Consider the following 23,020-nt stretch of genomic DNA (forward strand, 5'->3'; position numbering starts at 1 on the left):
CTTCTGCCAGGCCAGCTGGCCCGGCCTCTCTGGACCCTGGTCATTGACTCTTCCTTCACAGCCCACCAGGTATTTGGTAGACGGTGGGCACTGGCCAGAAGCGGGTGGGACTGAGGGATGAGCTCACTGGGGTTTGTCTGGTGATGGGCAAGGCCCTGGGCTGGGAAGAGCCTGTGCAGGAGCCCAGCCACACCCGAGCACCTCTGACCCCGCGCCTGCCCCTCCCACGGCCGGCCGGCTCCTCGTCGAGATGCCTGGCCCCATGGGCACCTCTGTGCCTCTGGGCAGCAGCCAATCTGAGACTTCAGGAGATTCCCGGTGGCCTCTGAAGGGAAGAGGCTGTTGCATGACACTGCGCCCACAGGTACTGGGCTCCAACAGGCCCTGGCTAGCCCAGGCCCACGGGCACCCTCTCCAGCTGGGGCCCCTCAGGTCCAGCAAAAGGGAAGGCCATGTCCCTGGCATGGAGGGACTGTGGGATGACTGGGCTGTGGGCAGAATAGGTCTCACTGACGGGACCAGAGGGTGGACGCCAGGCCCCAGCCCCCCGCGGGGCCCACCATGGCCAGGCCCACAGAGGACCCTGGGTGGCCTGAACTGCCACGTCTAACTGGGGGCTCTGAGGTGGGTCGCACGTGGCCAACACCGAGTGTTTGGCGAGGCAGGCTCAGCCGGAAACACCTTCCAGTGGTCTCCTCAGTGGATGCCCACCCAGCATCACCTATCCCCCGCCCCTCCCTTGACGCCTTTACCGCGGCGGGGTGGGGGTTCCCACGCCCCAGGCACGGATCCAGCTGGGTCTCTCTGCCAACATGCTTGGTCTGGGACACTCCTGTCTCCAAGACCCCATCCAGCACCTTCTACCCAGTGTCACGGGGAAGGCCCTGCAATACTCCACGTGACATTAGCACAGACGCACGTGCACGCACGTGCACACACGCACACGTGTGTGTGCCATCCTGCCAAATGAGCCAACTTGAGTGGGGAGGAGGGACGCTGACTGACAGGCTGCGGGGCTGCGGAGCTGCATCAGCTCCAGGCCGAGTCCAGCCCGAGGAACAGAGACCGCTCCTGCCCGTACCAGGCAGGAGAGCAGGGCGCCCTGAGCGCCCAACGCTGATGCCAGGAGCTCAGCTCACCTCTGTCAAAGCACAGCTCAGCTTGGGGGGAGGATACAGCTCAAGTGATAGAATGCGTGCTTAGCATGCATGAGGTCCTGGGTTCAAAGCCCCAGTACCTCCTCTAAAAAAAAATCAATAAACCTAGTTATCTCCCCCCGCCAAAATAAAAAAAAAAAAGTCAATAATATATAAATAAAATATTTAAAAAAAAAAAAAGAAAAAACACAACTCAGCTGGCTCCGCCCGCAGCCCCCAGGGCGGCCACCCCCGCAGCGGCTAAGAGGATGCCCTGGCTAGCACCAAGAGGAGCCATGAGCAGCTTCTGGGTTTAAAAACAGGATGAATCTTCAAGGCCTCATTAGTGCTGGGCGAGGGGCCGGGGGTCCCCAGGCACAGAGCCATGGGGGCGGCTGGCGAGGTGGCACTGGGTCGGGTGTGAGAAGGGGGGCAGAGGGCGGCTCCTTCCCTCCTCCGCTCCAGCCTGCAGCTGCCCGCGGTGCTCCTGGGAGGCCGGCACAAGTGCCGGGACGGCGGAGGTTCTCACCAGGAGGGATGCTGGGCAGCTGTGGGAGGGGCACCTGTGAGAAGTCAAGGGCAGCATGGAGACCCTGACAGAGGGTGAGCAAGGCAGGGGGTCAGAGATAAAAGTCAGGTGCTGGGCAGGCCCCAGAGGAAGCCCCCCGGGACACACGGCGGTGCTGTGGGAGGCCTGAGCAAGGAGGAGCCCACGGAGAGGGATGCCCACCTGCCCAAGCCCCTGCCACACGTCTCCCTCCAGGCGAACTCAGCGCCTGGGCCCAGCCTGAGAGACCAGCTCTGGATGCCATGCCAGGCAAAACAAGGGCATCTGGGCCATCTGCCCAGGACCCACCTGTTCGCCAGTCAGGTGGCTCGGCCTAGTCATCGCCGATGGAGCTGAGCAGCCCGCACCCCAGGCACAGGCGTGCCCACCGCCAGGGCCAGCCACCAAGGCAGCCTAGGCACGGCAGGCCCCCAAGGCTCCTCAAACATCTCTCCCCGCAGGGCTGGGGAGAGCCCCAAGTTCTGGTGCAGCAGGGCCGGGTGGGGGCTGAACACTGCACGCTGACTCTAGGAGACCCCACCCCTGGACCATGTTCTTCTCACTGATCTTCACCAGTCCTGGCAACTAGCCCCCTCCTGGAGCAAAGACTTGGAGGCCGAGGGTGGGGAAGACCCCCTGGACACTGCAGGGAAAGAACAAGGCTGGTTCCTCCTTGGTTTAACAGCCTGGTGGTCAACACCCCAAACAAAGCAGTTTCACAAGCCCTGTCTCCAACAACGTAAGAGACTGGCTGAGAGGGGAGCAGGCAAGGCAGACAGAGTGAGGGCTGCAGACACCCTGGACCGCCGGCCACGCACATTGGGCACCACGGGGCACCGCTCCAGCCAGAGCTGCAGCCACAACGGGCCACTGGGCTCAGCATGGGTCCTACTCTGATGACTCTGCCTGTGAGATGAGATGCTCTCCTCCTAACACCTGCCTGAACCGCCACCTCCACCATGAAGCCTTTCTGGACTCTCCGTGGGATGACTGGGCTGCCCCCTCCTGGGGAGCCCAGCTGGGACATCTGCAATCATGCTGGCCTTGGGGGGTCCTGCCCTTCTGTCTTCTGCAGGGCCCTCCCACCACGCACGAGCGCACAGGGACACCCCTGCAGCCCTGGCACGCTGTCGGGGACACCACTGTTCCTGTCCTGAACCAACAACCTGGAGGACAGTTAGGCCAGCAGCCCCTGTTTCCAAGCCCCACTCCTGACGTCACAGAAGGAGAGCGCTGGGGCCTCCACCTGTGACTCCCCAGGAGCCCCAGTGGCAGAATGTGCTGGTGGGAGAGGAGGGTGAAACCAAAGGTACCCAGAGACACAGCTCGGAGAGCCCACCACTGTCACCCCCGAGGCCCACCAGCTGTCACACTTGGCCCTCACCTCAGACACTCACCAAGAAGCCCGCTCAGCTTGGTGACAATCAGAGAATCAGAAAAGACGGACTTTCATTTTAAAATTAAGACTCACCCAAATTACAGGCAAATACAAGATTCCCGTCCTGAAGGAAACCTGATTTCAGTCTACGCTGTGACACCCCCTGGGTGAGGACCCCAGCACTCCTGACACCCCAGCGAGCGTGTCCAGGGTCCTGTCCCTCATGGTGGGGCCGAGCTGTGCCCCCGCCCCCAGGAGTCCCGCAGCACAAGACAGATCTACTGTCCCTCAGGGTCCTGATGGCCCGCGCCCGGACCCCACGCTCTCTGGAATGCTTGACACAGACGCCTGTACCCCGAGACAGAAGAGGTGCTGGAGTTTCTCCAACCCCTCCTGTGTGGGGCACGGGGAGCTCTGCTGCGGCAGGTCAGGGAAAGGGAGACAACGGGCAGAACCTGCTTTTCTGGTTACACCCCCGATGGCGGTCATGGCCCAGGGCAGGTCTCTGGACAAGGCCACTTGTGGACACACTGGTCACCCTGCCCGGAGACAACTGGCTAGATACCTGCCAGTGGCGAAGGGTCTGTCCAGGGGGTTGGGGGCGGGGACAAGGCAAGTCTGCTGCGGTCCAAGACACGGCTCGGCAGAAAGACGGACACAGGTCACGGGGGCCCCCTGTTCTTAAGGGCCGAACACCCCCCTTCAGAGCTCCCTCTCCTACGAACAGCAGGAAGTGCAAGAGTACAGGGAGAACCTCACTCCAAAAAAGCTCCTGACCAAATCCAGCGGGTTGCCGGGCCGTCTGCAGGCGGGGCTGTGTCCGCCCTGGGCCCATCAGCCCCTCGGGCCCACCAGGGGTGACTGCGGCATTTGACCTAGGAGGGCTCCTCCGCAGACTGAGCCCTGGGGCAGGGACGGGGACAGTCAGCACCCCACCACCCCCACCACATTCACCTGAGCACTTTGCCGACTGCCTGAAGCACCATTTTGCAGCTGAGTCCGGCTTTGGGGGCCTGGCTGAGCAGAGCTCGATCTGCGGGGAGGCTGCTGTGATCTCCCAGCATGATGGGGCAGCGCGGAAGTGGGCCGGGAAAGTGGGAGCCACGGCCCCAGCAGCTGGTCCCTCCCTCCCTGGGCAGCCCTGACACGAAGCCAGCCACCGCCGGCCAATGAGGGCAGGCAGGGGGAGAAAGGAGGGCTCTCTGGGGGCCAAGCAAACAGCTGCTCCGTTTACAGCTGAGGGCCAGCCAAACCTGGTTCAAGGAGGGAGCTTCTCAATTGCCTTTTCAAAGTGGCGCCGCGCGGGTGCTGTGTGGGGCAAGGCCACAGCTGTGCGGACAGACACAGCCCGCACAGGGGACCCACTGGCGAGGCCCCAGGGTGGAACTGCGGGAGTCTGCCTTTCAGGGGGCTGGGGAGGTCCTCTGAGAGCTGGTGAGATGAGAGAGGACCAGGCAGGGCAGCCAGGCTGCAGGGAGACTGTCCGTGTACCATGGAGCGGGGACGCAGACCTGCAGCAGGTCTCCATTCAGACCGCCCTGGAGAGACAAGGCTGGCCGGCTCCCAGGCGTCCTGGGCAGGTGCCCAGCCAGCACCAGGCAGAGGCTGTTCCTGTCACCACCACGAGCAGCAGGCCCTGACGGCCGCGGCCAGAGCACTTCCCAGGGGGGCACGAGAAGACGCACGGCTGAGGCCTGGCTCTCCACTGGGACACCTGCCAGAGGCCCCCGAGCGCTGACGACTCTGACATCTGAAGGAGGACAACAATCTGCTCGGCCCTAGTTCCCATCTAACCACAGTGACAGTCTGCTGTCCACATGGGGCCACACGTCCCCACGCTTGTCAAGAGGCCCTGTCCGGCAAGGAGCGCGGTGCCAGGCCTGCCAGGCCCCACGCCCGCACTGCACCCCGAGGCCGTGCTCCACACAGGGCCCTGTTGACCGTCCGTCCAAGTCAACTCTGTGCAGTAGCAACTCCAAAGCCACTGGGAGGACAACCCCATGTGCAATACAGATGGGCTGACTGCCTGGACACGCCTGGGGACACCAGGAACGGACTTCTTGCTATACATGAGGACAGGGCAAGAGGGCCCTCTGTCCTAGAAGGACACGTCTCCACGGCCACCCCACTGTTGGCAGGAACTCGGCCACCGCGCTCACCCTGTGAGTGAGATGTGGAGGCCCCGGGACGGAGGACCCAGCCTGCCAGGCAGCTGGGATAACTGAGCACCAGGAGGTGCCCCCAGGCCATCTTGTTAGACCCCTGCCCTGGTCCCAAAACCAACCACTTCTTTGAGGAGCCCTGGGACCCTCTATTGAAGAAAATGAAAGACCGAGACCTGACACGGCCGTCCCACTGAACACAGGAGACGCTGCATCCCAGGATGCAGGAGGACCCTGGGCGCGTGGCGGGGACCCAGGTACACGCTGACTTTTACCAACTGTGACGTCATGTCGTCATCATCTTCCTTGTGTGCCCCGAACCTGCAAGTCCAGATGGTGTCTGGTGAGGAGCCTCCGGGGGGTGGGGACACTCTCCCTCTGCACAGCTGCCCATCCTGCGGAAGAGGAGGAGGGCCACCACCAGCCTCACCGCTGCGTGCGGACTTCGCCCACTCAGGTTTGCCCACTTTACTCGCACTTCTGTCAAACTGACACAAGAAGCAACAGGGGTTTCCAAACAGTGGATGAGTTCTGACGTATGGGCAGAGATGAGGCCCAACAGACACGGGTTCCTGGCTGGGAGGCAGCACTGCCAGTTGTCACACAGCTTGAAATGTTTCCCTCAGTGACACACCCAGGTCCAAAGAGAGTGCAAAGAGGCCGTTTGGAGGACAGATGCATCAAGCCCAAAAGCACACCAGGGAAACAGCTGGACGTCCTGCATCGGAGGACCACCAGTACGTGGCTGGTGTCAGAACACGTCTCTCCTCGCCCTCTCGGTCTCCCCTTTTACATCTGCGAATTCCAGCGAAGGACACAGACACGGGTGCTCACGTCCAGCCAGGCACCCTGCCTGCTGCCTGACCCTCCAGGAAGCCAGCCCCAGACAAGCACGTGCCCCTGGAACACCTGTTCCAAAGCAGTAGGAACCAACACGCAAGTCCTCGTGCAAAAACGTGCAAGCCGCCAAGAGCACAGTCCAGGGAAGGTGATGACAGGTGTCGGCAGTAGTAGTGGTGCTTACACCTCAAAAGACGCCAGCAAGAAAATGAAAAGACTGGAAGAGCTCTGCAAGCCATATACCGATACAGGACTTCTGCCCACAACAGAGAAGATACTCTGTAAAGACGAAGAGGGAATGTTAAAAGCAACAATAACAAACAAGGTACCTCCCATAAGACTATTAGCTGATTTCTCAGCAGACGCTCTGCAGGCCAGATGGGAGGGGCACCCAAAGGGAAGAAAGGGAAAAACCTACAACCAAGAATACTCCACCCAGCAGGGCCCTCGTTCAGACCTGACAGAGAAAACAGAGGCATCACAGACGAGCAAAAGCTAAGAGCTCAGCACCACCAAACCAGCTTTACAGCTGACACTAAAGGACCTCCTCTAGAGGAGAAGAAAAGGCCACGACCAGCAACAGGAAAACTACACAACGGGGAAAGGCTCATGGGGAAGGGCAAATACACAATAAAGGCAGGAGACCATCCACACGCAAGGCCAGTGAGGAGGTAAACGACCAACGTGGTGAAGTCATCTCTATTGGTACAGCTAAGTGACATTCGAAACAATCAGATGTAAAATGTGGTGTCAAATGCTAAAATGCATTTGAAATCAAGAGATCAGCAATTTAAACAAGCACGCATGTATACAGACTGCTACACCAAAACCTCGTGGTGACAACAAGACAGATCTATCATAGGTACACACACAAAAAAGGAGAGGAATCCAAACATAACACTAAATACAGTCATCAAATCACAAGAGAAAAGAACAAAAAAAAGAAAGAGAGGGGAAAAGACCTACAAAAACAAGTCCAAAACAATTAACAAAACAATTGTAGGAACATACATATTGATCACTACCTTAAATGGAAAGGGACTAAACGCTCCAACCAAAAGACACAGACAGACTGGCTGCATGGATGCAAAAACCAGACCCAAAAGTACACTGCCCGCAACAGACTCACTTCAGATCTAGAGACTGAAAGTAAGGGGATGGAAAAAGGTATTCTACGTAAATGGAGATCAAAAGAAAACGGGGGTAAGAAGACATATCAGACAGAACAGGCTATAAAACAAAGACCGTCACAAGAGACAAAGAACGCTGCATAATGACCAAAGAAACACTCCAAGAAGACGACGCAGCTATTGTAAATGCGTATGTACCCAACATACGAACACCTCGATCTAGAAGGCAGATGTTAACAGATGTAAAGGGAGAAGCTGACAGTAACAGAGTAGTGGGGGACTTTACCATCCTACTTACATCAATGGACAGATCACCCAGACAGAAAACCAATAAGGAAACACAGACCTTAAGTGACAGATTAGACCAGATGGACTTAATTGATACTTATAGAGCATTCCATCCAAAAGCAGCAGAACACACATTCTTCTCAAGTGCACATGGAACATTCTCCAGAATAGATCACATGCTGAGCCACAAAACATGCCTCAGTAAATTTAAGAAAACTAAAATCACATCAACTATCCAACCGCAGTGCTTTGAGGCTAGAAATCAACTACCAGAAAAAAACTGCAAAAACACAAACACGTGGAGTCTAAACAACATGCTGTGACTTCAAAAAAGAAATAAAAACACCTGGAGACAAATGAAAATGGAAACACGATGATCCAAAACCTCTGGGAAGCAGCAAAAGCAGTTTAAAAGGGAATTTACAGCAACACAAGCCTACCTCAGGACACAAGCACAAGCTAACACACAACCTAAACTTACACTTAAAGCTACTAGAGAAAGAAGCACAAACAAAACCCAAAGTGAATAAAAGGAAAGAAATCATGAAGATCAGAGCAGAAATAAATGAGAGACTAAAACACTAAAGAAAAGAGCAATGAGACAAAAAACTGGCTTTCTGAAAAGATAAAATTGATAAATCTTTCGCCAGATTAATGAAGAAAAAAAGGGACAGGGCCCAAATCAATAAAATCAGAAACAAACAAAAAAAAGTTACAACTGATATCACAAAAATACAAAGGACCATAAGAGACTATTCCGAGCAAAACGGACACTGCAGAAGACATGGACGATTTCTCAGACAGGTACAATCTCCCAAGACCGAACAGGAGAAACAGACACTAGAACAGACCAAGTGCCAGCGCTGAAACTGAATTAGGAATTTAAAACTCCCAACGAACCAAAGTCCAGACGGTTTCACAGGCAAATTCTACCAAAAATTTAGAGAAGAGTTAACAACCATCCTTCTGAAACTATTCCAAAAAGCTGCAGAAGGAACATTTCCGAACTCATTTTATGAAGCCACCATCACACTGATACCAAAACAAGACAAAGAGATCACACAAACAAGAAAACTATAGGCCAGTACCACTGATGAACATGGATACAAACATCCTCAACAAAAAACTAGCAAACTGACTCCAACAACGTATTAAAGGGACCATACACCATGATCGAGTGGGATTTATTCCAGGGGTGCAAGGATTTTTCAATATCTGCATTACAAACACATTAACAAATCAAAGAATAAAAACTGTATGATCATATCAATAGATGCAGAAAAAGCTTCTGATAAAATTCAACATCCATTTATGATTAAGAAAAAAAAAAAAACTCTCCAGAAAGTGGGCACAGAGGAAATGTAACTCCACATAATACAGGCCATATACAGCAAACCCACAGCTAACATTACACTCAATGAGGAAAAGCTGAAAGCATTTCCTCTATGACCAGGAACAAGACAAGGATGCTCACTCTTGCCACTTTAGTCCAACATAGTTTTGGAAATCCTAGCCATAGCAATCAAAGAAGAAAAAGAATAAAAGGAATCCAAATCAGAAAAGAACAAGTAAAATTGTCACTGTTTGCAGATGACATGACATTATACATAGAAAACCCTAAAGGAGCAACCAGAAAACTACTAAAGCTCATCAGTGAATTCAGAAAATTGCTGGATACAAAATTAATATACAGAAATCTGTTACACTTCTATACACTAACAACAAACTATAAGAAAGAGAAATTAAGGAAACAATCCCATCAAAAAAAAAAAAAAGAATAGAATTTTAAAGAAACAAAAAAATAAAATACCTAGGAATCAACCTACCTAAGGAGGCAAAAGACCTGTACTCCGAAAACTCTAAGACACTGATGAAAGAAACTGAAGATGACACAGAGAGAAAGATACACTGTATTCTTGGATCGGAAGAATCAATATTGCTAAAATTACCATACAACCCAAGGCAATATACAGAGTCAATGCAATCCCTATCAAACTACCAATGACAGTTTTCACAGAACTGGAACAAAAAATGGGAGACTCACCTAGGAAAACATTGCTATTAGTATGGAAACACAAAAAAAGACTCCAAATAGCCAAAACAATCTTGAGACAGAAGAACAGAGCTGGAGGAATCATGCTTTCTCACTTCAGACTACACTATAAAGCTACAGCAATCAAAACAGTATGGCACCAGCACAAAAACAGACACACAGATCAATGGAACAGGACAGAAAGCCCAGAAATAAACCCACCCACTTGTGATTAATTCATCTACAAGAAAGGAGACAAGAATATACAATGGAGAAAAGATACTCTCTTCGGTAAGCGTTGTTGAGCCACATGTAAATCAATGAAGTTAGAACACTCTCTCACATCACACACAAAAATGAACTCAAAAAGGTTTAAAGACTTAAATATAAGACAGGATACCATGAACACCCTAAAAGAGAACACAGGCAAAACATTACCTGACATAAATTGTAGCAGTGTTTTCATAGGTTAGTCTCCCAAGGCAACAGAAATAAAATTAAAAAATTAATAAATGAGACCTAATTAAACATATGATCTTTTGCACAACAAAGGAAACCATGAACAAAATGAAAAAACTTACAGACTGGGAGAAAATATTTGCAAATGATGCAACTGACAAAGGCTTAACTTCCAAAATATACAAATAGCTCATACAACTCAATAACAAAAAAAAAAATCCCCAAACAACCCAATCAAAAAATGAGCTGAAGACCTAAACAGATGTTTCTCCAAAGAAGACATACAGATGGCCACTAGGCACATGAAAATATGCTCAGTATCGCTAATTATCAGAGTAATGGAAATCAAAACTACAATGAGGTATCACCTCACACCAGCCAGAATGGCCATCATCAAAAAGTCCATGAACAATAAGTGCTGGAGAGGGTGTGGAGAAAAGGGAACCCCCCACACTGTTGGTGGGATTGTAAACTGACGCAACCACTATGGAAAACAGTATGGAAATTCCTTTAGAAACTAGAAATAGACTTACCGTATGATCCAGCAATTCCACTCCTGGGCATGTATCCAGAGAAAACTGCAATTTGAAAAGATACATGCACCCCAGTGTTCACAGCAGCACTATTACAACAGCCAAGACATGGAAACAACCTAAATGCCCATCAACAGGTGAAAGAATAAAGATGTTGTGGTATCTCATACTAAGTGAAATCAGTCAGACAGAGAAAGATAAATATCACATGATATCACTTACATGTGGAATCTAAAAAATGAGACACATGAACTTATTTACAAAACACCTAGAATGGAATACTACTCACACATAAAAGGGAATGAAACAATGCCATTTGCAACAACAAAGATGGACCCAGAGATTATCATACCAAGTGAAGTCAGAAAGAGAAAGAAAAATACCATATGCTATCACTTATATGTGGAATCTAAAATAAAAGGACACAAATGAACTTATTTACAAAACAAATAAACTCAGACATAGAAAACAAACATGGTTACCAAAGGGGAAAGGGCGGGAGGCATAAACTGGGAGTTTGAGATTAGCAGATACAAGCTACTACGTACAGAAGAGATAAACAAGGTTCTACTGTAGAGCACAGGGAACTAAATTCAAGAGCTTGTAGTAATGTATAATGGAAAAGCATCTGAAAAAGAAGTGCTTTTTTTCGTGATCAAAAGCACTGCTCCCAGGGCAGAAAAGACAGCTTGCGGCTGGGGACAGGGGTCACTGTCTCTCCTCCCTCCCCGGCCTTCATGAGCCAAGCAGGCACAGAGCCCAGGCCACCAAAGAAAAGGGTGATGCAGGTCCCAGCAAGTCGCCCTGCCCTGCCTGCTGGTATAAGAGGCTGGCTGCAAGATTCAGCCCAAGATTCTGGGCTCCGGGCACAGGGAGGGGCTCGGAAACCCACGGGGGCAGCCCCGCTCCCGCAGAGCCTGCTGAGACCTCGCGTGTGGCTGAGACCTCCCCCTGCACTGGCACACTGGGAATCGTTCCCCCCCACAACACTGAAATCCAAGCAAGAAACAGCCTCTCACTAGAACAGAGCCAGAGAGACATGGAGGAGTGGCGCTGCGCCGTGGTGGGGCGGGGGTAAGCTTCCACGGGGTGGGGGGGACGGCCCCAGGAAGCCCAGTGCAGGGCTGGGGAAGGACTTCCTGCCCACAGCACCCCCATCCCCAGGCTGTCCCGTGTCCGCCCCCAGCAAGGTCACTGTCGCCCCTCTGCTGGAGCTGCAGACTCGGCAGTGCCCACGGGCCCATGCGCACAGAGGCTGAGCGAGCGGCTTCCTGTCACGGACACAGAGGCACTCGGCTGATTCCCGCCCTGTCCCTGGGGGGCTCGTGTGGGAGAAAGCCAGGGACGCAAGTCACGCAGAAAAGGGAGGCTGCCAGCCCCTCCTCCTCTGGACCCTCTGCTGGCCAAGGTCAAAGGGCAGAGGAAGGCAGGTGGCCCCTATGGTGCACTCCCTTTAACTGGAGGTGCTGCTTTCTCCTCTGAAGGCAGAGGGAAGGAGCCCCCCATGGGAGTGTGGGAAAGTGGCAGGAGAGTCAGCCGGAGATGCCGCAGCCCATACTTGAGATTCCTCAGGGGGAGGCGGGGGGGGGGGGGGGGCAGGCTGCGGAGCCCTGGGAGGAGGTGCTCCCTGGATAGAGGGCCAGCCAGCCACACCCTGGCCGCCCCGCTGGCTCCAACACACAACAGACTGGGCTCGGGGGTCAGGAGAAGGAAGGGCTGCAGGGATGTCGGTGACGGCGAGGTGGAGAAAAGATGTGTCCCAAGGCAGAGCCAGTCCAGAGAGCAAAGGAGCGCAGCGGAGGCCACAAAGGGGGAGCCCTTCGAGGACGCACACATCGCCGCGTGGCCTGGACGAACCCACCCCTTCCTCCTCCAAACTCGTCACATCACACACTACACCCTGCAGAATGACGTGGTACGTACACCGCACCCTGACACCACTGATCTCTCTCTCTCTGGCACGCACGCACGCACGCACGCGCACACACACACACACACACTTTCCAGCATGATCCCGAAATCTGGGAGATGAGACTGGGGTGGACAACCGCAAAGATGGGCCTAGAGGATGCCTGCCCGCCACCTCACCCGCCAGGGGAAGGCCACGTGGTACTTGTGCCCACAGTCAGGGTGGCTTATGTTACTGGAACCCAATTCACAATGAAATACAAGACTGTGGAGGAGCTTCCCTCCATGGTTCACACCTTTTCCAAAAAAAGTTCTCTGAAAGTATGCCCTGCACGTGTAACAAGGAAGGAAGGGTGAAACGACGCTGGAGCGACATGGACACGTCTGTCGTGCTGACAGCCACCGACAGGCCCGACACGCCAACCACGTGGAATTAGGTTTAATGTGGCTCGTCAGAAACTGAAGCCAGGAATTCCTAATTAGGGAAATTAAGAAGACAGACATCCCTGACTTATGGTTCAACTTAACGAATTTTTGACTTTATGATTGTGCAAAAGTAACACATGTTCAGTCAAAACCAGCCATGGAACGTGGAGCTTTGCTCTTTTCCTGGGCGGTGATCCACACCCCCCGCCCCCCGCTGTGGTGCTGGGGGCCCCAGTCAGCCCCCGATCACGGGGGACAACCACCACCCTGACAACCGTCCACTGCTCACTCGGAGTGCAGGAGTCAGTCAGTGACGCAGACAGTCAACCCCTGAGTACAAAACAGGCCTTGTGTGAGACGATGTGACCCACATGTGGGCTACTGGGCGTGTTCTGAGCACACTGAGGTGGGTGAGACGAAGCTACGACGTTCGGCAGGCATACCGAACGCATTTCCAACTTAGGCTGAGTCTGTCGGGACACAGGGAGAACAGTACCAGGAAAGGCCCCACACAGAGGATGCCCAGTCACACTCCTCTGAAATGAGCCAGTGTTGTCCGAGCAGCCTCCGGACAGTTACCCAGGATGAGTCTCAGCCCCGGTCCTTCAGCTGCGGCCCTCCCTGCACCCCAGCCATCTGCAGGGCAGCCCTTCCTCCCATGGCTGGAGACCCCCTTCCTGTCCCTTGGTACCGGGTCTCCTCAGAAACCTCCCAAAATAGGGTTTGTGGGAAGCAATTTCTTTTTTTTGCAGGACATGCGTGTGAGAAAATGTTTTTATTCAGCTGGGACAGAGTGGAGAGGCGGGGCCGGCAGCCAGGCCTCTGACCTCATACAGGGAGGAGGGGTTCAGGCATCAGTTGGTAGCTGCGTGCAGGGCCCCTACGGGAAGGTTCAGCTGATGTGATGACCACGTTGGAAATTCTTTCCTGACAGTCTCTTGAAGACTATCCTTCAGTTTCCAGGTTGGAATTTTGTTCGGATTCCTGATTTGTTTTTGATTTGCTCCTCTCTCTCAAGTTTCCCAAATCCTTTTTGGGTCCCTGGTGCTCTGAAATGTCACCACCATGTTCCTTGTCGTGGGAACAAGGAACATTCACTGTCTGGGGCACTGGGCAAGCCCGTTCAATCTGACCTCACTTTCTGTGATTCTGGAAAATTTCCTAGTTGCTTATAATTCCTGCTCTGTGTGGAGTCACCCACTGCTCTGACGGCCATCCCTTTGCCCTCCTGGTCCACACCTGACTTTTCCTTCTACTTGCTGGGAAATACACCTCCTACCTCTTTATCAGGGTTTTAATTTGCTCTCACACGTAACTTCCTTCTTTTTCCTTGCGGGATGTTCCTTTTTCGTAGTAGCCTACTCTCTGCAGCCTGGAGGTCTCTTGGGGAGAGAATGACAGCTCATTTCACTTGGCTGTTTGGTCTCTGTCTTTTCCTGCCCACACATTCAACAAAACATCCAGTGATCCGGGCCATCCACTCGCATTTGAAAGTGGGCACCAGAAAGCTCCGTGACCATGCGTGCGCACTGGCAGGCCGCTTCAGGGCCGCTCTCCGGGGGCCGTCTGGCGCCCTGGCACGCGGCACGGGGGTTGTCTGCCCCCCACTGTTGGGGCCTGGAGGGCTTTTCCCTTGGGCGGCCAGACTAACCCTCTTCTGCCCGGGGAGCAGACTGCAGCTGCCAGGGCCTTGGAGACCAGGACTGTCCGGAGTCGCAGTGCTGGGAGGCCCCCAGGCCTCACCTGCATGACAGTGGCCACAGTGCAGTCCTGTGACTCATGCTTTCCAGACTGTAACCCTCTGGGTCAAAGCAGACGGGCGGGGTGGGGTGTCCAGCTGCCTCTCAGACACACCTCCAGACCCTTCAGAGGCTCCTAAACTCCACGAATCTGGGAGCCACCCTGAACTTCCTCGGAAGAAACCAGCTCCCTGCCTGCCAGCGATTCAGCCTCCTCAGGCCTGCTCTCCACTCTATCCCCAGGGTTCAGCGTGCGACCCTGCCTGCTGTCTCGCCTCCCGCCCCTGTCCTGGGGTCTCTGCCTTCCCAGAGCCCTCAGCTCTCCTTCCAGTGGGGCTGTTGGGGGAGTAGGTACAACACACAAGTCCTGAACAGTCTACCCAGGCATCAGGGCCAAGTGCAACACAGGGTGCCGGCGGGCAGCCCATCAAAGGCCACTGTGCTCTCCGCCTTCCCGCAGGGCCCCGCACGCGGCTGCCAACTGATGCCTGAACCCCTCCTCCCTGTATGAGGACAGAGGCCTGGCTGCCGGCCCCGCCTCTCCACTCTGTCCCAGGGAGGACCAGGGCCCAGCACTGGAAGGAGCCTGCTGTCACTGCACTTGACTGTTGGGTTGGCCAGCCTCAGAGGAAGTGCGCTGCGATGGCCCCCCGCACAGCCTGGCCCCACTCTACTTCCCAGGCAGCTCCTCAGGATGACCCTCCCTTTGCCCCCTATGGCCAAGCGCCAGAGAGCCAGCACGTCCCGTGACCCAACCCTGAGGCTCAGGGAGTTGCACCCGACTCAAGGCCATGGGCTGTTACCCAAGCCCCGGCCCAAGGCTGCCTCTGTGGAGATGTGCCCAGAGCCCGAGGACAAACCACAAGTCTGCCGTCCAGTGGACTCTCCGCCCGGACCAAGGCTGCTAACCTAGGCTCCTGTCTGCACGGGGTGGGGGGGCACGCGGGAGGCAGGCACATGCCAACCAGCCCTGGCGCAAGCAGCACCCTGTGCTCGTGGGATGACATTGCCACTAGCCACACCCTGCCCTGCCTTGAAATTCGGAAAACCACTTGGAGAAGGTTTGTGCGGCTCAGAGAGGTCCCCACCCCCTCTGCTGTGGCCACAGGCAGAGTCCCTAATCCTGGCAGTGACCCTGCCCCAGGCCTCAGGCCATGGCTGGCAGAATGGCTGTTAAGTGGACAGTAAGCTCTGCCAGAAGCCTTCCAACAAAACCCCAGCATGGGGCTGGAGCGTAGGGTAAAATGAACAAGGCAAAGCAGTGGGCCACCTGAGACAAGGAAACATCTGTTCACTGACCAGACAGAGATGGGGACACTGACACCGCCCAGGTGGGAGCAGGAATCCTGCGGGGGCAGGTGTGGGAGGCTGGACTGGCCGCTCCCCCATTCACCAGGCGCTCAGGGGGGTCCAGTTGAGCTGACCCGCGCCTGCATCAGCATCCATGTGGCAGACAGGCAGCTCCTCCAGCCTCAATGGGTGGGACCGCAGGCTCATCTCTGTGCTCGCCTGGTGTTGGAAAGCCCAGCTTGGCAGCTGGCTCTGCCGCGGGCGCCCTCTGGTGGACGTGGGATCCACCCAGAGGTGAAAGTCCAGACCCAGCCTCCCTCTCTCCTCCTGCCAGTCCCGAAAAGTCCCCTGCCCCGAGGCCGCCCCACCCAGCTCCCCCAGCCACCCCCACTCCCCGCCCTCACCTCTGGGGGCTTCAGGGCCAGTGTCAGGAGGCCCTCAAAGCAGTCCCCCAGACACACACCAAAGGCTTGGAGAGCAGGCTCGGGGGCAGAGGGTGGGCATGTCACTTCCCAGCCTGGGGGCCTGGGCAACTGCCTGAACTGTGCCTCATTCTCCTGTCTGTAAAAGGGGAACACTGCCCTCCAGTCCACCGAGCAAGCCCCGAGCGGGCACCCTGCTCCTGGACACGCCTGGGCCACCCCACCAGGAGCTGCCACAACATGAGGCCCTGAACTGCGATGGGATCGTTTTCAAAAGGAACAGAACTGAGCGGATGAGGAAAGGGAGAGTCCTCGGGCAAGCGTGACTGTGGGCAGAAAAGGCGAATCTTACGCTGTGCAAACAGAATGTGCCAAGTACTGGCTGCTTCCCAGGCCCAGCTACCTCTGACTATGACAGCCCGGCGGGCTTCTGCCACCCAAGGGAAGCTTCTCTGCCTGTGAGCATCGTTGAAGGAACGAGCAAAGTAGATCCCTCCTCAGTGAGTGCTTGACTCAAAACCCAGCACCCGAGACTGACGAGCTGCTCACAGAGGAAGCGTGTAAGAGGGAACGAAGATGTAAAACAGGCTCAGCCCCGTGAGTGAGAGACACAGCGCCAGCGGAGGGACGCCTCCGCCTGCCGCATGGAGCGCCATAAAGGGCGGGCGGCCCCAGCAGCAGGAGGTGCCGGAAAGGACACGGCAAGGTGTGTCATCAAGGGAGGGCCAGCAGAGGTCTCCCTGGCCGAACCAAGTAGCAAAGGCAAACAGGCCAAGACGGTCCCGCCACACTCACACCACGCTGCGGCCTCCTGGGCGGGGAACAGCCCCAGCAGGCTTAAGCAAGAGCTGGGACACAGCATCAGCCGCTTCTGTTTCAAACACAGAAGGAAAACCAGGAGAGGGTCTGGGGTGGGGTGCCCCGACGGAAACTGATCCACGTGGAAGTGAGCCTGCGTCTCTTTGCACAAGGAAAAGCCCGACATAGAAACAGCTCAGATCCAAGCGTCAGGATGACCGCCCAGGTACATGCTCATCCCCCAGTGCGGTCCGGGGTTTCAGGAGAGAAAGTAAGTGCCAAGGACCCCAGGGGAAGGGCAGAGGCGGGGGGTGCTGACAGAACGAACGAGCCGCACTCTTCGGTCCCCGTGGAGCCCAGCCCCCCTCCCTGGTGGTGCCTCCTCCCCTCACCCATCACCCAGCTCCTGCTTCAGTGCTCACCGGGGCACTTGCAGCAATGACCACCCCCTCCCAGGCTGCTCCTCCCAGCGCTGCTTGGAGCTCCCCCTCCTCCACCCTCCCGCTCCCCTCCCAGGCACCGCTGAGGCTGAGGAGGGCAGGGAGGAGCAGGGTATGGACCACAGTCAGAGTCCGAGTGCCCACCACGTCATCATCTCCGTCTCCACCTTGGGCGCCCCAAGCTGGCACTGACCAGGCACTGGGACCCCGAGGTGTCCTAACTGGCATCCTGCTGGGGGTCCTGGCAACGTCACGTCATCCCCTTCTCACCACACCGGAGTGAGCTTGGGAAAGCCTCCCAAGGGGACGCCCCGCCCACAGCCGTACACATGGCTCACAGCCCCTGAGAGTTGGGTGCAGTCACCACTCCTGCCCCCGTGGGACGTCTCAGCTGGTACCGGGCCCACCAAGGCCACCCCTCAGTGTCTGCCTGAGTGCATGGGCAATGTCCTTCCCCACCCGTGAGCACGCCGAGGGCAGCCCAGCTGGGTGACTCACTGCCAAGGCCCCGGGCTTGGCACACAGACCACGGTCTTGGCAGTGGAGAGAGACCCTCACTGGCCTGGCCACCCGCAGGGCAGGGCTGTGGACTGACAGACTTAGCTGATGCTTGCTCTGTCAACCGGCACTGCAGTTAGCACCACAACACCATGCCCGGCCCTGCTTGGTGCCCGGAATGTGGCAGACTCATATCATGATGTTAAGTGATGTCATGTTATGTGGCCCAAATCCCCGCCTCCTGGAGCCACCACTTCCAAGGATGGACACAAACACAGAGAACTCAGGTACTTCCAGGTGAGTACGGGCCCTGCAGAGGACAGCATGGGGAAGGGGAAGGGAGGGGGCAGCTACCAGAAGTGGGAGGTCGGGGACAACCTCTCTGGTGAAGGGACACTAGCACCAAGACCTGGGTAACACGAAGGGGCAAGCCAAGAAAAGATGGCGGGAACAGCAAGTGCAAAGGGCTGGGGGCACCAAGCAGCTGGCTATGCAGCCTGGCAAGAAGGCCAGGAGGCTGCACCTGGGCAGCTGAGGCCCACAGGGCAGAGGGAGGGGTGGCGAGGCCTGTAAGTCCAGGGCCACAAGCTGACACAGGAGTCCAGGGCGACAGAAACTGATGTCCACAGCAGTGGGCGCTGCGGCAGGAGGGGTGCAGCCCATCTGCTGCTGCAGGGCGCACTCAGGTGCAGAGGCAGAGAAGAGGGGGCACCAGCTAGGGCGCCAAGAAAGTGGCGCAGGGGCAAGCCTCCTGGGGCTCCCCAGGCTCACCTGCGTGGCCAGAACCCAGCAGGCTTGGGGTGTATTTGGGGGTGGAGCTGCCTGGGCAGACGGCAGCGTTCCCCGGGACACGGCCAGTGGGCACATGGTGGGGACAATGGAGCTGAAGACCTGACATGTGGCGGAGCCGCGACGGAACCTTGACGGACAGAGGTCAGGACCCACAGGGGGCAAGAGCTGAAGGCTTGTGGTTGGGAGAGCAGGGGCCTGCGAGAGTAGCCCTCAAATACTCTCAGGAGCGCCAAGCGTCAGTTCCAGAAAGAGCTCCTAGTACTTTGCCCTGGACGCCGGCAGGAAGCAGGCAGAGGCTGCGGCTGCCGTGCCTGCTCCCCGGGAGCTGGGAGAGCAGGGCCGCAGAGCGCTGCGCACCTGGCGGGGGACAGCCTCCGGTGGAGGGAGAAGCCCTGCTCCAGCCCTCCTGCTGCTCCACCTTTCCCGTCCCTGCCGCCTGCCCACGCCGCCTGCCCACGCTGCACACCAGTCCCCTTCCGACACGGCCGGGGCGGGAGGTGGGGCTGCGCTGCGCCCAGGAGCAAGTCTGGGCCCTGGCACCGGGGCTGCCTGGGCCCTGCTGGCCGGGTGTCCGCGCAAGCAGAAGGTTCGGAGCTAAGGAGGGGTGAGAGACGGTATTCTCCCTGTTTTGAAAAACCTTTGCTCGTTCACTTAAACACGTTCGTAACAGAGAACCACACCGGCACACATGTCCTGGGGGCCTCGTTTTCTCCCAGGAGTCTCGATTCTGATTCATCACCACAACCTCATCTCTCTGGGTCCCCAGAGCAGAGGACGTGAAAGGCAAGAGGCGCCGGGCCTCCAAAGCTCCTCGCTGGGCCCCGAAGGGCGTCTGGGAAGCCAGAGCCAGGCCCGTGAGGTGGGGGGCAGAGGGCAGGGAACACGGGGTCCACACCTGAGCTGAGGCCAGGAGGAGCCCCGGTCCTGCCCCCTTCCCTCCTGACAGCAGCGACTAAGGGCTGCGGAGAAAAGTCAGTACCACGGCCCTGAGGGTCCCAGGGCCCCAGCCCCTCAGCCCCAGGCAAGGCCGTGTTCAGCTCACGCCCCCACGACATGACCAGCTCCAGGGCCAGGCTGGGCTGCATTCCGGCTCCATCCCGACTGGCCGTGGCGGAGCTCTCACTCGGCCCCTGTCCTGGGAGGAGGCACCCCCGCACATGGCAGGAGCACGACCCACTCAGCCCGCACCCCCCCCGCACACGGCGGGAGCACCCGCACCCGCACAAACAGCGCATTTGAGGTCGCATTACAAAATGCATTTCTTACACGGGTAGTGATCACAACTGGGAAAGACTGCTCTGGCACCGACGGCTGCTGCCTCTGGCCCTTCGTCTGAGACGGTCTGTGGGGGGCACAGGGCTTGGGCCAGCTCGCCTGCTGCCGTGTGTCTATGGGAGGCCCTTCCTACACATCCAAGGGGCACACACAACAGAAGCATCGTCTCTGCTCGAGGCTGGTCCAGGGTGCAAGGGCGCAGCACAGGGTCTGCAGCAGCACTGGGAGATGCACGCTGGGGGAAGAAAAACGTAACTGTGCTTAAAAATGGAACCAACGGAAAATGCTTTCCAAGTGCAGTGTACTTCAGTGTGTTCAATGAATCAGTGTTTTAAAAGCTGGCTATGAACTTTAAATGAGGTCTGCTATTTTTAGAGCTGCTTTTCAAGTTCTGCTCCAGACAGTTACTCCAAGCTTCGCTTGACGAGTAAAGGTCCTCCCCAAACACCTCTCGCAGAACCGACACCTCAACACCCCCGACTCCCAGCCAGCTTCCTGCCTCCGGACCCTCAGGCTCCCAGCACCTCCCAGGCCTGCGGTTCTCCCGAGCTGATGGGTGTTGGCGGTTAAGAGTGAAGACAGGCCGACGAGGGGAGCCATGGGCCCTGGCAGCACCAGCTCAGGGAGCGGGCGCGTCCGAGGCCCAGGACCTCCTCCCGCGTTCCGGCTGAAGCCGTGGGATGGGCACTGCTGACCGCACGGCCTGGGCTCCACACGGAGCCTGTGAGCAGGCCGCTACCGGGCACGGCCACCAGGCAGGCCAGCGGGCTAAGATCATACCACGGGGCAGCACATGTGCGGAAGGGAGTAGGGAAGTGAGAAGCTCTGTGACTCCCAGGGAGCCCACCACTGACACGGGCCACGGAGAGCAAGGCAGGCCAGGGCGGAGGGAGACCCGCTAGAAGGTGGGGGCACGGTAGACCCCGACGCTGCGAGGTCTGATGGTGCGAACCAGCCAACCGACCCAAACCAACCACAGGTGCTTCCCAAGGTGAAGCCGGGACAGAGGACAGGAGGAGGACACGGCTCAGACAGAGGGGGCTGACCCAGCCCTGCTCTGGCCATGCAGGGGGACAACAGAAGTGGGGCCTCTAGAGCGCAGTGCTGAGAGAGCTATGGTAGCCCCCAGCACACACACACGGAAACCCCCCACCTAACTTTAAAAAAGATCGACAGAAAAGAGAGGTGGGTGAATCTGATTCCAAGTTATTAAAAGACAACAGAGAATTAATAAATAAGAATTAGAAGAGCAGCCTCTGCACAAGGGAAGCATGCCAGACAGACCCACTCCTGAAGGTAAAAGCTGTCACCTTCAACTTCACAACTGCTTAAAAAACGAGGAAAACAGAAGAAGCCACAAGCGAACCATGATCACAAATCAGAATTCTGAAGACTCGGGGCGACAGGGGAAGACCCTACGGGCAGAGTCAGCTAACCTCCTGGAGAAAAGCGCCCCGGAGAGCACAGGACACCCTGACGTGGCCGAGGGGCACGGGCTTCCCCAGCCCTGCTCTCGGCATCAGCGCCAGGGGCAGCGCCAGAGGTGCTGTGACGTTCCGAGTCCTGAGTGTGGACAGGGATGCCTCAGGTGGGAATCTGTATCAGCGACTGAGCGCCCGGGTCCTCCACAGCCGAGGGGTGGCCACGGGCGAAGCAGGCGGCATGGAAGCCCCAGGCCGCAGGGGAATGCGGAGGGCTGGCACGGCCCCACGGCGCCTTCCGTCCTTCCACGTGTGGTCTGTTCACCGAGAAGTCCTAGAAACAACGGCCCTCCTAAAGCAGTGGGCACCCCTGGCACCTGGAACACGGCCTCTAAAACCCAATTCCCAGCACAAGAAACCAGGGCTCCGTGGACAAAAGGTGGAGTCCAGAGCTGGATGGTGCTGTCACAGTAGAGAGCAGTGATGCTGTCTGAGGTCACTAGGGTCACTGTCACCAAGACTTGGAACCAGCACAGATAAGCTCCCAAGGGCCAAAGATGGGACGATGTGACCACCTATGAGGACCACAGCTACAATGCACTCTAAGACCCCGACGGTGAATCCATGAATTCTTATTGAAAGATCTATTTTAAACCCTGTTGGCCACTTTGAGAAGACACTACAGAATCAACTCTGACAGGCGAAAGCATCTCTCCATAGGAGTCTGCGGCCAGAGCCCTGCACTCCAGGCCACCCTGACACTGGCCTGTGTCTACATCTCAGAAGAGAAGGCTCAACCAGCTCTGCCCCTCTCACCCCTTGAGGAGAAAATAACACGCAAAGTAAACAAATGTACACGCCCAACTCTGACCTTGGAGGTGAGGGGAGACCACACAATGCCGTGAGCTCGGCGGGGCAGGTTTCCGGCTGGCACACGGGGCGGCACGGGGCGGACGTCTTCTAGACCACACGCCCTGCCTGCCTGTGGCCACCGCAAGAAGCCAGCATCGCCTCTCTCCCGTCACCTCTGTGCACCCAGACCAGGCCGTGTGCGAGGATGGCCCAGGAGGACCTCCCCTCTGCGGGCCCAGGGCCCTGTGGAGGGCGAGAGGGGGAGGTGGTCAGGTGCCCGATGTTTATAAAATGGAAACAGGTGGAATTAATTTTATTACCATTGAACCCCAAATAGCGTCATACCCACGTCTAATCAATATGAAAACACTAGTGGCTCTTCACACTGGTTTCCAGGATGCAGTGTGCTTCAGACTTCAGCGCGCGCCCAGTACTCAGAGAGCACACGTGGCTCGTGGGCCTGGACTCGAACAGCTTCTGCATTTGGACCCACCGTCTTCCAGGCTCGATTTTTCTTTGTACGATGTGAGGTTTGGGCCAAGTCTTAGATATATAATATGCACGGCCATCCAGCTGACCAGTGTGATTTATCACAAAGACTGTGCCTTCTCTCTCTTTCCTGACCAGTCTCACCAGAGATACTTCACTTCGTTC

The 23,020-nt window shown here is 56.4% G+C and overlaps 1 protein-coding gene across 2 annotated transcripts in view; it reads right to left on the reverse strand.

Moving 5' to 3' along the window:
• The window catches only part of MOB2 (MOB kinase activator 2), a 53,899-nt gene that overhangs the window by 12,583 nt on the left and 18,296 nt on the right, over positions 1-23,020 (reverse strand). The window contains exon 1 of one of the 2 annotated variants that reach the window (XM_074371390.1): positions 4,016-4,166. The exons of the other annotated variant lie outside the window; for it this stretch is intronic. Within the exon in view, the coding sequence (XP_074227491.1) occupies positions 4,016-4,125 (110 nt within the window). The 5' untranslated portion in view covers positions 4,126-4,166. Of the gene's footprint in view, positions 1-4,015; positions 4,167-23,020 lie in introns of those variants that run through there. 2 annotated transcript variants of the gene reach the window in all.

Source organism: Camelus bactrianus, chromosome 10 (assembly GCF_048773025.1).
Source record: "Camelus bactrianus isolate YW-2024 breed Bactrian camel chromosome 10, ASM4877302v1, whole genome shotgun sequence".
Classification (NCBI taxonomy): domain Eukaryota; kingdom Metazoa; phylum Chordata; class Mammalia; order Artiodactyla; family Camelidae; genus Camelus; species Camelus bactrianus.